This window comes from Trachemys scripta, chromosome 11 (assembly GCF_013100865.1).
Source record: "Trachemys scripta elegans isolate TJP31775 chromosome 11, CAS_Tse_1.0, whole genome shotgun sequence".
In the NCBI taxonomy this organism is placed as follows: Eukaryota; Metazoa; Chordata; order Testudines; family Emydidae; genus Trachemys; species Trachemys scripta.
In genome coordinates, this window is record NC_048308.1 from 29,005,513 (window position 1) to 29,021,003 (window position 15,491).

Sequence of the window (15,491 nt, forward strand, 5' to 3'; positions counted from 1 at the left end):
ATGCTGTACCTGTTCAGTGGATAATCAGCTTCATTCTCCAGGGGTGTTTATCTAGCATCTTTCATACGCCAGTTAATTAACTCTCAATTGGTGAACTTGATGGGGTCTGATTCTTCAGAAATGCTTTTCAACCACAACTTCAGAAGTCAATGGAAGTTACAGGTGCTCAACACCACTGAAAGTCAGGCCCACAATGAAATACTTTTTAAAGAAAATAAGTAATTCTCACTTGAATGTCCAGGAATGGAGTCTGGTTTATTTTATTTTTTTAATAAAACAGCAATACAACTTCATAAGAGCTAACCACTGGGTTTTCACAAATCAACGAGCAAATAAACAAGGCTGAATAATACAATGAGCACTGTGTTTTGTTTGTACAATGAAGAATTGTCTTTTTTTTGTTGTTGTTGCATCTAGCCAATACATAATTGCCTTTTATGTAGGACAAAAAATTCAAAACAATATTTGGTGCCGCTGAAAACGTAAAACTAGTTATTAAAAGAGCCATTATTCTAGCAGGTATGGTAGATTCCCCTGTCTAACACTGAGTTCCAACTTCCTTTCTAACCTCCTCTCTCACTCTTGTTCTGTTGCTGACCACTTTCCCAAACAAATTCCTTCTGGGATGAAATTTGCCAAGCTTGTTTCAGCCCAAGATGAATTTTTCTTTAAAACATTTGAACAGTGTCAGCTCATGCGTACTGTAGTTATTCAAGAGTTTACAAATATACTGAAATGTGCTCAGGCAACTTAAAACAGCTAATGCTTCAAATGAGCCTGGTTTTGAAAATCTCACTAAGATCTGAGATTTAAGCTGCGTTTAAAGAATATTGAGTATTTTTAAAACTGATAAGAAATGTTGTGAGAAAAACTTGGATCCAAAATGGCAGCATTTGAAGAGTACTGACTTTCAGTGTTGTGGGTTTTATCAGGTAGACAGACAGACACAAACACATAATATGTGCCATATATATGTATGTGTATAAAATGCTGACCTCTAATTTGTATGGTACAGTATCTATGCAGTTATCTAATTTACCATAACTGATGGAAGATTCACAAAAGATACATATGAGCTGTCTGGATATTAGTTGCCACAGCTGCTCATGGATAAATTAACCATTCACGTCATGTTTAGCCAGCATGCTTTCTTCCCCGCCCCCCCAACTTTTTTTTTTTTTTTTTTTTTTGGAGAGAGAGAGAGAGAGAGAATGAATTCATGTAAGCTCTGAATTGAAAACAATTACATCTCCTCCCACAGTAGCTGATGATACTCTGGCTACAGCTGACACAGGCTACTAAGGAAGGAATTTTATTACGAAGTGATGCTCTGGGAAAGGGGAAAAGATACTTGCCAAAAAGGAGCTGCTTTTAGTTACTGGAGATATTCTCATATAGTGTAAAATTATGTTAACTTTTTTGTATTCATTTTATATTTAACTTAATCATATTAACTAAAATATATGGACTGAAACAAAAATAACTATTACTGTAATGAAACCATTTAGTGCAGATCTGAAGTAATATATTATTCTCTGTTTCCTAAAGATTCAGAATATATCAACCCAAGAATGAGTTTAATTGAAACATGAACATTTTAACAGCAAATGCCAACATTTACAAAATGAATTATATATAGTGCCAGCCATTCAGACCCAAAAATTAAGAGGTGCCCTCAGATGATACTAATGGTATTAGATGCTGGATGTAACTGTTTGTAATTACACCAGTGCATTCCAGATTAAAGATATATATTAAGGAGCACTACCAGGGTGGGGGCCAGAGGAGGAACCTTTGTGGATTTATTGCTTTGTCAGATGAAACATTATGTGCTTATTTTCTGTTAATCTATATTTACATGTTTATGCAATTAGCCCTTTATTCCAACAGCACAAAGTGGAAACGGACTGGTGATAGCACAAGGCGGCTTTAGTGCACCGTAAGACACCAACATAAACAGATTTCAAAACAGAGAGCATTGCTGTTGCAAACAGTTGTCTCTTTTATTATCGTTACTGCACTCTCTAGTTTTACTGGAACTGTTCTGCTGCCAACTAATTACCAGAATGGCAAATAGCATGGGTCATTTTCTGCTGCATGCAGCTACAGAATTTCCAATTAGTTCAAAAATTTCTAGTGTCTGAATCTTGTTACAAGAAAAGGATGGGGGAGATGGGGATGGATAAACTTTAAATCAGGTTGTATTATATTTAGCAAACTGTTGTTTTTATTTTTCTCCTGTGGATGCTTCTGTATGATTTCAAAATGAAATACAGAGGTTAAATTTTCACAGTGTATTATGAAATTACATACAAAAAGGATATAATGATGACTTGATATGACATGAAGCGATACGTCTTGAAAAAACAAAATGAACTCTAGCTTAGGCAAATTCCCCACCTCAGTTTATAAATGCATCATGGACTCAAATTCATCAATTCTTTGTTTAGTGTTTCCTTTTCTGATCTTGCGATAGGAGATTGTATTGTATCTAGAATAACTATGTCTGGAGATATCATTTTTTTTCCCTGAGCCTGGCTGCTCCTCAGGTTTCTCCGCCTGGAAGTTAAAACTGGGGCTGGTAGGAGGGCATTCCTCCCTGTCATTTTCTTGCTTCTTTAAAGGAGACTCCCCACCATTTTCTTTCTTGCTTTCTATCAGCTGCACTTCCTTCTCCTCGTCCTCTTCCACATTCTCTCTTTCTAATTGTGTATCAGCTTTAATTTGCTCCTTGGGTTCAAGCATCCGCGCTTCTTCCTGGGCTCCTGCTGTTTGGAACTCCTTGGCCTCATTAGCACGAGTAGCTGTTTCTTCCTGAGGGTGCTCTGTGTTCCTTTCCTCCTGTCTAGTTATTTCACATTCTTTGGTTCTTACAGGTATAATCTCCTCACAGGGCCCTGTAGCAAAAACCAATTAGTTTCGGATAAAGTATGGGACGGGGGATTTCTTATGCTGCAATATGTTAAAGTTGCATTTGAATTTTAGTCTGGATTCCATAGCTCATATATGCAGATCCCCACCACCATGAAAGTACAGGATAAACCGAGCAACCATTTTCCAGAACAGGACTATGCGTCAGAAGCTAACTATATCTTGAGGCTGGATTTTCTATCACCATGAACACTCAGATATGCTGTCACGCCTTCTTTGTTTATACCAACCTGCCCATTGGTGGATTTTGTGTCTAGAATAACTATTTGTACCAATTTGTGGTTTTAACCAGTACCCTCCTCTATACCATCTATCACACATCCACGATCTATCCTTGAAAAGGAGAGGGAGTGTGGTAGCACATGGGCTTGGGAGTCAGGGAGACCTAGAATCTATTCCTGGACCTGCTCTGTGATGTTAGATGAGTCACTGTGCCACTGCTTCCCTTCCAATCCTTTGTCTGTTTAGACTGGAAACTTTTGGGGCAGGAACTGTCTCTCTCATCATGTGTTTTTACAACACCTAAGCAGCATGGGGCTCTGATAATGGTTGGGGCCTCAGTACTGTAATGCAAATCATAACAACTTCCTTCTTCAAGGAGTGGTGTTTGTATGTACACACCTGAGTACTACTATCTAGTTAAAATAAATAAACCACTGGTTCAACCCCCCCAACTGCATGCAGTATTCTCCCAAGTAACCTTGTGTTCATATTGTCTTCAATCACTTCAAATCCCGGCCCTTTCTGTCCTATTGTCTCCACCTCGTCTCAGTTTAGAGCCTGATTCTGAAAATTGTTATTACTAGATATTAGTGCTCCCAGGCATAACTCATTGGCATGAATGGTACCACAGCCAGAATTGGGCCCTTCAATTGTAAATTCTTTAGGGCACAGATCACGACCTTGCTTGTTTTGCAAAGTGCCATGCACATCTATAGCATTATAGATGTGATAAATAATATCAATTTGTGCACCTTCATGATGCTGGAAAGAGATGGCTTGTGACATAATGTGAAATCAAATCTAAATATAGTGAATGTTTTGCCAAGGTTCGTTATGGCTAATGTAAATAATCAGTCTTAATGCAATGTGAAGGTCCTGAAATCAAGCTCTAAAAAGTCAGGAAATGCCAAAAAGTCAGGAAATTGGAAAGGTGTCATGGGCCATGGTTTCTCTTTCAACGTCAACACGGTCACAATCTTAGAGTCAAATGATGACTAGGCTTCTGCATGGGGGTGGTGGGTGAGAAAGGGCACAGGGAGCCTTTCTACCCTCTCGCTAAGATGGGCATGCTGGCCTGCCATCTCCTTCCAAGAGTGCAAGGAACTAATGCAGCCCATGCTCTTATCAGGCAATCTTGTGCCATTAATATTGCATTAACAAAGTGTGTATGGGGCAGAGGGAGGATTGCTGGACTTGTTTGGACTGGAGGTATCGGGGGGGAGTTGTTTTGCTTTTTTGCATGTTGATCTTTTCTGTAAAAATAATTCCAGAGCTATTTGTGGCTTGAGCTGCCAAGATCAACAGGCTTCATCAGCTAAGCTAGCACCGAAGTCAACCTCAATTATCTTGAGCATAGTTAACCATAATTCTTGGGGGTAGAGTCACAAAAAGACTTGGGTGCCTAACTGCCAGTTCAGACTCCTAAATCCCAGATTTGGGGGTTACTGGTATTCACAAAAACCCAGCTCAGCTGCCACCTAACCCTGTAAGTACCTATACTCACTCAGCACCTACATTTCAACCGTACAAATTCCTAGGTGCCTAAATTTGTGTCTCGGGGCATGCGCACTGCTGCCTAGATCTAGGCATCTGAACGCCTAAGCTCCAATGTGATTCACAAACTGAGGGAAGATAGGTGCTCCACCTCCTAGCCTATCTGTAGGGCCCGATCCAGTAGGCGTGCTCAGAAGCTGCCTAATTCCACTCAAAATGGCTGAAGTAGGACCACCTCTCTCATAACTTTTAGCCCAGAGGTAAGGTTACTCACCTGGCTTGTGGGAGAACTCTGGTTCAAGTCCCCCCTCTGCCTGATGAGGAGAACAGGATTTGAACAGGAATTTGTCACCTCTCACATGAGTTCCTCAACCACTGGGCTATGGGATATTCTGATGGGGGCAGCCTCAGCCTCCCCAGTTGAAGCTATTTCACTTTGACTAAATACTTAAAGAGTCAGTGGGCCAAAGAGCACAGGTGAGAATGATTCGATGGCCTGGTGCGTAGGGCACTCACTTAGGAGGTGGGAGACTCAGTGTCCAGTCCCCTCACTCCAAATTATTTCGCCAAAGAGGAATAGCTTCACTACACAGCTAACGCCTGCTTCCTGTGTTCCCATCCTCCATTATTCAGATAACAACCCCCTTAGTCTATTCCACTGGACATTATATGCAGCAACCCAGACAGGGTTTCCAAGATAGCGGAACATGGAACCAGTGTAACATCACTTCCTTGCACAGTTGTTTGCCTCCACAGAGAGAAGGTTCTACCTGCTTCTCCTGCAAAGTGTGTTGCTCCACTCCTGGATCAAGAGTTACAAATGTGCTATAAATTCCCTCACCCACAACAAAGAGGTTGGCTCTCCTTACAAGCTCAACAACATCTTGCTCAAACACTATTAAGCCTATTGAGTTTTCAATCTCTTCCTGTTTCTGCAAATGAGCTTGTAAATTCCTGTAACCAAACAACTTTGCTGTGAGTGTTTTTTTAAAACCACAATATTTTTATGTGCGCACAACTAACAGCTCACCAGAATTTTCTGCTGCACATGCTCAGTCCTGTATATTCAAACCTTTAGGATTTTGTTTTAAAACCATTCCCCCTCAATACAGGCCAGATTGTGATATCCTTACTCGTGTTGAGTACACTACATGGCGAGTATCCCCAATAATGAGACTCACTGAAGAGAAAGATGTTAGGCAATGTGAGTAAGGGATAACAATCCGGCCCTAAGGGCCAGATTCTCCTCTGCATTCCTGTTCTACTCAGTTTAGGAAAGTGGGGGAGGAGAAAGTTTAGGGAAAGAGTTATGACTTTCTAATCCTGTGGGTTGGTCTACAATGACACAGTGATGAGTTAGAGTCACCTCAGGGTTTATACTATCTAAATCTTTGGCATGGGACCCTCAGCCAATAGAGAATCAGAAAGTTATGTTCTTGATCATTCTCGCCATTCTCAAGGAGGCACAGCAAAGATTTTATTCCATGAGTCATAACATTGTTCAGTAGATCCAGGATATTTTATCTCCTCAGTTCTGGATGTGTTACTGACAGACCAGACAGCATGGCATTCTAATCCTTGATTCTGTCAGACAATGCAGCTTAAAAGGATTGAACACTGTTTCCCTTGTGGCCAGCTGTGGTGGTTTAAGGCAGGATGTGGGTCTCCAATTTGAAAGGGGGCTTTGCCATCTGGAAGAGACAGCATCCTACAGCTTCAGGAGTGGGCTCATACTGCAGATCCCTGGTTTTTATTTCATTCCCTCACCTAAGGGCAAGCACAGCATGCTGCATAGCAATCGGCTCAGCACAAAGACTTAGCAGCATTTTGCAGCAAGTAGGCTTTTTCCTATCCTGTGAGAGGCTGTAGGAAAGCACAGTGAGACCCCAGATGCATGGAATCAAGCAGGAGTCCATCCTAGCATTCTAGGAAATTTTGGTATTTCTAGGCCCCATTAACTCATACTCTACTATTGGTTATCAGCACTTTAGCCTTCCTCCATTCATAAGAGTAAGACCCTTCCAGGAGATCCAATTAAAAACATTGGAACAGAACTGCAATAACTTAGACAATGTTTTCATCATGGTATCAATGAGAGCAGACAGGCATTTTTCCAAATGTAATTTGTTTAAAAAAAAGAAACTTAAAAAACAGAAGAAAAAAAAAGACTAAAAAGACAAGAAAAGTGGGAGTTGCGGGAATAACCTGCTGGATTGAGTTTTTGGAATTAAAATGAATTTTAAATGAACTGGATTTATATAAGTGAACACACAATTTGTTAATCTCTCCTTAGGAAATGATGAGTCATCATATGTTCACTTGTCTAGTGCAGACAATTGGTTCATCTACTCTGGTTTCTAACAGTAATTGTATCATTGCTTACACTTGATGCCTCAAGGGAAGAAAAACCTCAAGAAACACGATTTTTGTATTTTGCCATTAGGGGAACCCCCACTCTAAATCAGTGTATGCCCTGAAACATGAGACATTTTCTCTCAAAGAATCAGAAGAAATCAGAAGATGGAGACATATCAGGTCATCTAAACCATACAATTCTGCCAGAGAAGGATTAGTCCCTAAAATTAAGGTAATGGAGCTTTCTGTAGGAAAATATTCCGAAGTCTAATAGATTTAATCTTTGGGATATTTTGCCTGATATTTAAAGTCATCTTATTTAGCTCCAAATATATGGTATTTGTATGTTTTTGTTATTTTTCCAATGCAAAACAGATGTTACTAAAATCTGTGATCCTTACACCCATGAGAGGGAAATAAAAGATTTTCAAGAGAAAGAAAAATGAGTCCCAAGTTTCAGTGAGCTGTTCAATTAAGATTCAGCCTATCCTTCATTCATTCATTAAATGTAAGACATAAAGCTAAAATTAAATCTCAATTAAGTATTGGTTTCTGTGTGCTGAAAGCCTCAATAACCTGGTTTTGAGGAGCTTTCAGCAAAGAAATAAGTTTTAATTAACATTGCCTTTTTCCCCCCTCTGTGAAACCTTCTTGCTCCAATGCCACAATTAAAAAGTGGGCATTTGCTAACAATTACCACAGGGTGGTATCTGAGATACACTATCACACTTGCCCTTTATAATTAGAATAAGAAGCTATGTGGTAACTATGTGGTGTCTGTTACCAAATGTTGATATTTTAATAGTACCACTGTTCTTCCTCTTTATGGTTCTGAGAAGATGTAACAGTATCTGGCATCATAAATACCAGGAATCTCATTAAAATTTGTGCAATCCATAGTATTGTGAGGTCCCAGAATGATACATTCTGAGATATCATCAGTGAACCAGGAAGTTCTGAAAGAATTTCAGAGGAGGGAAGATAGAATAAAGAAGAGGCTAGTTTAAAGTTATTTCTGTGCTGAATGCCTCCCCCCCACCCCCACAGCCTTGTGAAGGTGGACAATCAGTTCAGAAAGGAGTTATGAGGACTGATGATTTCCCCATTGTTGTTGCCCTATAAAGGTGACAAAGAGTTGGGAGCTACTGGAAAATGTATCATTCGTGCACTGTCTTTTGCCATTAGGTCTTTCAATGAGATGGTAGTAGATGGATTCAGTGAGAATCTGAAATAAAGGGGAACTGCAAAGTGAATATCATCATTGTGTTTGTTCCATTTAGTGTTGAAAGATGGCCTCACCTCATGATCTCACACTATTAATGCGCCTCCTCCCGCACTTCCCTTGTTTTGCCAGAGACTTTGGCAAGATTTTTGGAGGACCTAGACTGGTGATATCAAAGGAAGCTGACACCTCAGCAGATGGTCTCACACTAATTAGGAATGGGATGTTGAAGCTTGCACATCCCCTTCCACCTCAATATCCCTGCCACCTCAGTTGAGATGGGAGAGCTGCAACTCAGTTTCAGCCTTGTAGGAGGTAACGCTCATTGGAGGCAGTGTAACTGGACTGGAAGTTAGGAGATCTACTTTCAATTCTACTTTTGATTTCCAGCTCCACTGCTGACCTGATGTGTGAATTTGTGCAAGTCGCTTCACATTTCTGCACCTCTTTTTCACTTCCCACCCTTTGTCTGTCTTGTTACTTAGACTGCAGGCTCTTCAGGGCAAGCTGTCACTCATGCATTTATACAGTATCTAACTTAATGGGAGCCTTATCACAGCTGGGTTCTTTAGGTACTACTGTAATACAAAAAATAATTAATAATCCCACCATCCAGGCCCTCCAGAGATCTTACCCAAAATTGTCCCTTCACCAAAAAAAGAAGGTAGTCAAGATCTGATATTTCTAAAGTAATAAAACAAACAGGAAAATAAACTTTCCATTATGAAAATAATCAGAGTTGGATTTCCTGCCGTGCAGAGAGCAGGGAAGTAGAAAATGCTGACCCACCAGAATGAAGAAAGACCTAAAGGAGGTTTCCATGACTGCCAGGAAAATAGCTAAAGATCTTGGGGGAATGACTAAAAAGGACACTGGAAACTGAAACAAGATAAGAGGATTGTTATGGGTGGATGGGGGAAGAGGAATTTAATTGTGTGGTGAAAGTGTCCTTGCCTTGGGAAAGAGCTGTTAGAAGAGCCAATGCAACCGGGGTAGGTATTCTACAAGTGGCTCATTTGGGGCCCAATCCTGTTCTTATTGAAATCTATTGGTGTTTTGCCATTGAGGTCAATGGGAGAATGATCAGGCCCTTATTGGGAACCAGGATTCTAGCAAGCCTTGGGAATAAACTATACAGTGAGGGAGGCAAAACAGGCTCATTAGACCAGTTTTCCAACCATCTCACCCTCTCCCTACACTGTATTATTACAGCGCAACAGTGACATCCAGTCGCCAGCTGGATTAATCACAGGTGGTTTGTATATTCCCTCAAGACATATTCTATACTTGCTTCTCCCATTCAAAGGTGGCAGACTACATTTAGATGGGTATCTCCTATTTGTCCTATTTGGCACATCTCTATTTTAAATGACGCTTTAATGTTGCAACAAATGATCTATTCAACATTTTGCCTGTGGGGTCCTAAGTATTAATTAGGCTAAATTGGTTAGGTACTAAAAAGCTGCCTGCAATTTAGAGATAAAGTGCTTGTGGCCAGGCATTGGGGAGAGGGGAGTCTGTGAAAGATTACTTACTAGGTTTTATTGTACACTTGTAAGGCAATACCGTTGGAATATAGATGTCACTTTAAGAAGGAAAAGCCTCCATCATGATTTACTTTCTCGAACCTATGGAGCTTCTATGAAATATAATGTAGCCACTGATAAATGTTTATATATTGTTCCTTTCCTTAATCAAAGCAAGTGTAATTATCCTCAGATTCTGAGGATACCATATGTGGTAGTATTTATACAGTTCTTCTGCACCTATCCCTGAAAGTTCCATATAGTAATTCTCTTTATTCATATGACTTTAACATTGATTCAAGTGTGAAAAATATTTCAGAGTTATTTTTCTGTATTTTTCTAAATAGATCTATGCTGCATTTGATTACTATTCATGTGCAAGCTAGTATGGTAAGAGCTGGAGATACTACATGAATGATATTACAGTCAGATGGGCTTATGAAAAAGAAAGGTAACTATAGCAATCCCTTCTCTAAACAGATACGCTAATTATCAGATACGCTAATTCAGGCACGTTGTACCTTGCTGTACCAGTGATGTTTTCTAAGGCCAGGTCTACACTACCCCCCTAATTCGAACTAAGGTACGCAACTTCAGCTACGTGAATAACGTAGCTGAAGTTCGAAGTACCTTAGTTCGAATTAGTTCGAACTTACCTTGGTCCACACGCGGCAGGCAGGCTCCCCCGTCGACTCCGCGGTACTCCTCTCGGCGAGCTGGAGTACCGCAGTCGACGGCGAGCACTTCCGGGTTCGACTTATCGCGTCCAGACTAGACGCGATAAGTCGAACCCAGAAGTTCGATTTCCAGCTGTCGAACTAGCGGGTAAGTGTAGCCAAGGCCTAAGGTTCTGCAGTGCTATAAATCATGAGTGACTTACTGCTCATTGCAGAATTAGAATTCGGATAAGTTTCCTATCTTGTTATTTGGAAAAATAAATACCCATGCAATTGTTCTCTTCAAAAGTCATCCCTATGTTCATATGGTCAGCAAAATACCATACATCAGACAGCATTTCTCATTACCTTCTCTTGATTTTTCTTCATCAGTTCTTGTGTTCTCGGAAGGGATGTCAGCTGATCCCTCCTCTAGAGTTGCATTGTTTTCCTCTTGTTTTTCTTTAGAAGACACAAGACAGTGAGAAAGTGACTAATGACAGGAGTTAGTAATGATGATGATGACTAGTTTTCATAGTTACATACTGTCACCTGTATATGATAAGTGGAAACTAAAAACTGCTTATCTCTTGAGCTCTTACTACATCTTGCTGTGCTTGTAGCAATACTGTAGACAGCTAATAATTTCTCTTTCTCGTTGTTTCCATTCCTTGTTAGTTCAAATTTATATCTGATTGTGAATCACCTCTTATCCTGGTTTAGGTCTATTCATGTGTGTGGAGTTTCTGATAACATGTAAATTACATTCTATTATTCATTATGCTATATGTAAAATAAAGGATTGGGTTTTCTTCCCAAACAAATTGAAAAGAGACAGTATTGTACTTTACCTTCGCATTGCTTCTCCCCATCGAGAGCACCACATATTGTGTTGTCCTCTACTAAATTCTTGTTATCCTCTTGATTTTCCTTTTTAAGTGGAGCTTCAAGACTGGTTTCTGCATTTTCACATGGAACTGTCCCAACAGATTTTGCTATTTCATCAATAATATCAATGACCTGCAGCTGAGTTTTTTCAGGTGGTACATTCCCATTGTACTCAAGTATGCTAGATGCAATTGGGACTTCTTCGGTCATGATTACTGTAGTGTCCAATTAATTCCTTTGGGTCGTACACTTCCACTGAAGTCCCAGTATCCTACAACCACTGCAGAAAAAATAAGCTATACACCTTATTACCTTTCTTACTGTTCTACCTCCCCCCCTCGAATAGTCAAAAGCTTCTCTTCTTCTGAAGGCGTTGTAGCAAAACAGAGAACAGAGTAACAATGTCAGGATTTGTCTAGGATTTGCCAGCAGTCCCCTTCTACAAAACTATCCAATCAGCACCTTGCTTGTTGCTTAGATCTTCCAGTTGCATAATTAAATGCACCATTTTAATTTACATAAACAAACAATCTGAAGCAACAAAGCTTTTGTGCTGGCATGCAGAGCGGGTCTTTCAGCATGTCAGCCCCATGGTAATAAACAGAGATTTTGTACTCTTGTCACAATGGCTCTTTGTGCGTTCGCCTTGTAACAGGAGCAACAATTGTTCTAAATCTTTAAGCCATAGTGAGTGACCACCTTTATTCATATTAGTTATGTGTAACAGCTTAACATTCCCAACCAGGTTTATGTTCTGGTAAACCTTGAAATACTGTTGGTCAGACAATGGCTTCATTTTCTATTTGGTAAGAAATAAACTAGCTTGTTTAATAAGTGCACATATTTTGCATACAATACAGTATAATGCCACTTTCTTTAGTACAGCATCACTCAGGCCAACTGTGTCCAAAAATGCTTTACAGAGATAGGGCTAAACTATGAGAGGTGCTGAGCACCTGCCACGGGCATTTAATTCAGTGGAAGCTGCAAGCCCTCAGCATCTTTCAAGATTTTGCACTTAGAAATAAGACCAGAGAATTAAAATGAAAAACAGCAGCAGGACAGGCACGAGGGACAGAAACATTTTGAGATGAGTTTTGAAATGAGAAGGTGAGTCGATGAGCTCCAGATGACAGGATATTTCTAAGTGTTACCGTGTGTAGTAGAAAAACTTACAGTAGAATGAAGATAAAGTCTCAGCAAACAGCGTGGCTCATAGTATAACATATCAACAGTGTTTCCCCATTTTACCAATCCAAGTTTTAGTCCCAGCAACAATAATATTCCCTATGTTAAAGGAACATAATAGGGGCAGTGGCATGAGACTAATACGTACATCACTGATTATCAACCTGACCTACAAGCTAACTGAGTTTGAGAAACTTTCTAAGGTACAGTACTCACAAAGAATGAGTGAACTCATTGCTGTAGTTCACTGGGAAGCAGTTGGCTGGACCTGGGTGTCAGAGTCATTTTCTGCCCATAGCTGGACCTGTTTTCACAGTCTCTTTCACAAGCCTAGCATCTGAAGCCAAGTTTACGTAAGAATGAAATCTTCTGCTTTAAATGTCTTTTCATGTCACTACTGTTACACCCTGACACCCCAATATCCACCACTGTCATGTAATTAGGATATGTCTTATACAAAGTATGCCTAGTGAGGTGTCATTCTAAAAGTTTTGATCTGCTAGTCAGTGATATCTCATTGGATTGTATGTGCTATCATTGTTTGTGAAGTTTGGCTATGTATGTGTTTCTGAAACATGTCCTGAGGTTGAAAACACCCATAAGCAGCCTTTCAGGTACGACAGTAAAAAGGCCAAATAATGTTAATGGCTTACTGAGGAAATGCACACAAGCACAAGGATTACCCCAGGAACTGTGTACAATAGAAGTCTCTCAGAGATAGCACTACACACTGGGAACTGTTTGACCCAGGTCACAGCAAAAGAGCAAGTGGGGAGAAGATACAAAAAGAGGAAAATGACATGATGTGGAGGGGATCTCACTCTCCCTACAACAACACACCTGGAAAAACCTGAGGAACAGACTGAACCGTGGGAAGTGAAGGTCCCAGGCTAGAGGGATTTTTAGCCTGTGTATGAAAACCTGGGAAAGCCAAGGCAACTTGTGCCTTAAGAATCTGCCAGCCTGTTTATCACTCAGGGTGAGAATTTGCTAATTTATATCTTACCTATCTAGTGTGTTAAGCTCAGTTTGCGGTTTTTGTTTATTTACAAAGGTAATCTGCTTTGCTCTATTTGCTATCCCTTATAATCACTTAAAATTTACCTTTTGTAGTTAATATACGTATTTCTTGTTTATAACATAACCCAGTTTGTGCAATTCATATCAGGAGTGGGAGGGGGTGCAAGAAGCTGTGCACATCTCTCTCCACATTGAGGGAGAGGGCGAATTTTTATGAGCTTGTGCTGTGCAGGTCTTTCTATACAAGTGCAAGACAGTATTATCTTGGGTTTATCTCCCAAAAGGGGTGTGCACGTGAGTGCTGGGAGAGTCCTCTCACACAGAGCTGACTTCAGTCTGTGTCTGCAGTTGAGTGTGGCCCTACCCGTGTGTGTGTGTGTGTGTGCATGTGCGTGTGCGCTACAAGAGGCTGGAGAGCCTAATTTAGCAAAACAGGAAGAGGGAATCCAGGCTGGTGGAGCAGGAGAGGCTCAGTGAAATCCCAGTACATCAGGTGGTATCATAAAAATGAGTTTGGTGTAAATGATTTGTAATTGTTTTAACTTTTTATGAGTATAAAATCTTGAATGTGGATTGAGCATATGGAAGCATAGGTAGCCACAAGGAAAGAAATTGGATACTTGGCAAATAGGTTAAGAGTGCAATAGGTAATTCTAAAACCATACGCTGCTGCTGCTGCTGTACCCCCTGATATAAAAAGAACATTCAGGATTGTTCAAATGGCCTCCTTAAAGCGGTGCTCTAATTTATGGCAATGAAATGTGACATGTTCTTATTTGGCAGTCAGTCTTGTTCCCAATGCTTCTTCCAATGGGCAACACCACTGAATTGGAGGCAGAAATGGAGCTTAGCTGAGCATCTCCAATGTCTTGGTTTGCAAAGTATGCTGTCAGTGACAGTTGTGAGGCCCACTTAGTACAATGTATATACCAATAGATTGATATTGACTATTAATGGGTTGGCTTAGGAGAGCTAGAGTGGTTCAATGTGCTGCTTTGATCCCATGATACTTATTGCATTCATTCATCATCGTGCATTCTGAAAGACAGAAGTGTTCTCTCCATTCTATGTTAAAGGCCAATGTAGTTTATTAAAGAAAAATCAAACACTTGGTGTTCCATGCCGAGCCTCACTCTGGGCCATTTTCACCACTCCTATGACATAAAGAGACCAGAAAGGTGGCAGATGTCCTAAGAGACACCCTACGTGGCATAGAGCTGCCATAGGCCATCCTCCCCAGGCCACCAGCCTCCAGTGTCAGTGGGGATCCTGGGGGGAGTGACTTGAGCACTGCAGCACTCTGGTAATACTCAGCTGGTGGACCAACCCTTCATGGCCATATCCAGCAGGTTATAGGTTAGAGCAGCCCCAAACCATACCAGTATCAGCTTGCTCCAAATGCTTCTAACCAGAGCTGTGTTATAACATGGGCTTTCACCCTGGGGTCACAAACAGGAGTCAGAAGTTTACAATCACCTTTCCCATATTGCTAAATGGGAGGGAGTATCGGGAAAGGAGGTCCCAATATGGGAAAGGTTAAAAAGCACTAATCTAATCTACCTCTAGTATGCCAGTCACCATGGTATTTAGCATTACTTCCATTGCCAACAGAGCCAGGGTATCTATAATACCCACAACTGGTCAGAGGACTTCAGTTTTGTGTCCGATAGAAATAATGGCCAGTCCAGCAGCCATTTCATTTGAAACATGACTGGCATCTTTGTAGTATCCTACATTTTTTATTAGAACAACAGGCTTGATATTAGGAATGAGCACCCAGATCTGATTCAACAAGAATTGACCCAAACTTTTGTCCCAGTTTTCAACCAAAAACAAAAAGCTTTTTCTAGGTACCTAAAAGTTCTAGGAAGTCCTTTTACTCCTTCTCTAACTGACTTCTAAACTCCTATCCTTACTGAAATCCAACATCATGGCTTAGTATTTCCTGCACATTTTTATTATTAATTATTTTTATTATTATTATTTTCA

The 15,491-nt window shown here is 40.4% G+C and overlaps 1 protein-coding gene across 1 annotated transcript; it reads right to left on the reverse strand.

Annotated features, from left to right (window-relative positions):
* Positions 1-1,195: 1,195 nt before the first annotated feature.
* Positions 1,196-11,699, reverse strand: ERMN (ermin). The gene is made up of 3 exons (XM_034786402.1): positions 11,258-11,699; positions 10,776-10,868; positions 1,196-2,897 (listed from the first exon to the last, which is right to left on the reverse strand). The coding sequence occupies exons 1-3, from the start codon at positions 11,502-11,504 to the stop codon at positions 2,407-2,409; spliced, it is 831 nt and encodes a 276-aa protein (XP_034642293.1). The 5' UTR covers positions 11,505-11,699; the 3' UTR covers positions 1,196-2,406.
* Between the last annotated feature and the right edge of the window lie 3,792 nt (positions 11,700-15,491).

Excerpts from the sequence above, each read along its gene's own strand:
- ERMN (XM_034786402.1), bottom strand. The coding sequence starts at position 11,504 with ATGACCGAAGAAGTCCCAATTGCATCTAGCATACTTGAGTACAATGGG. Across the intron at positions 10,869-11,257 it reads TGGGGAGAAGCAATGCGAAG|AAAAACAAGAGGAAAACAAT; the intron begins GTAAAGTACAAT and ends TGTCTTCTAAAG. Across the intron at positions 2,898-10,775 it reads TGAAGAAAAATCAAGAGAAG|GGCCCTGTGAGGAGATTATA; the intron begins GTAATGAGAAAT and ends TTTTTGCTACAG.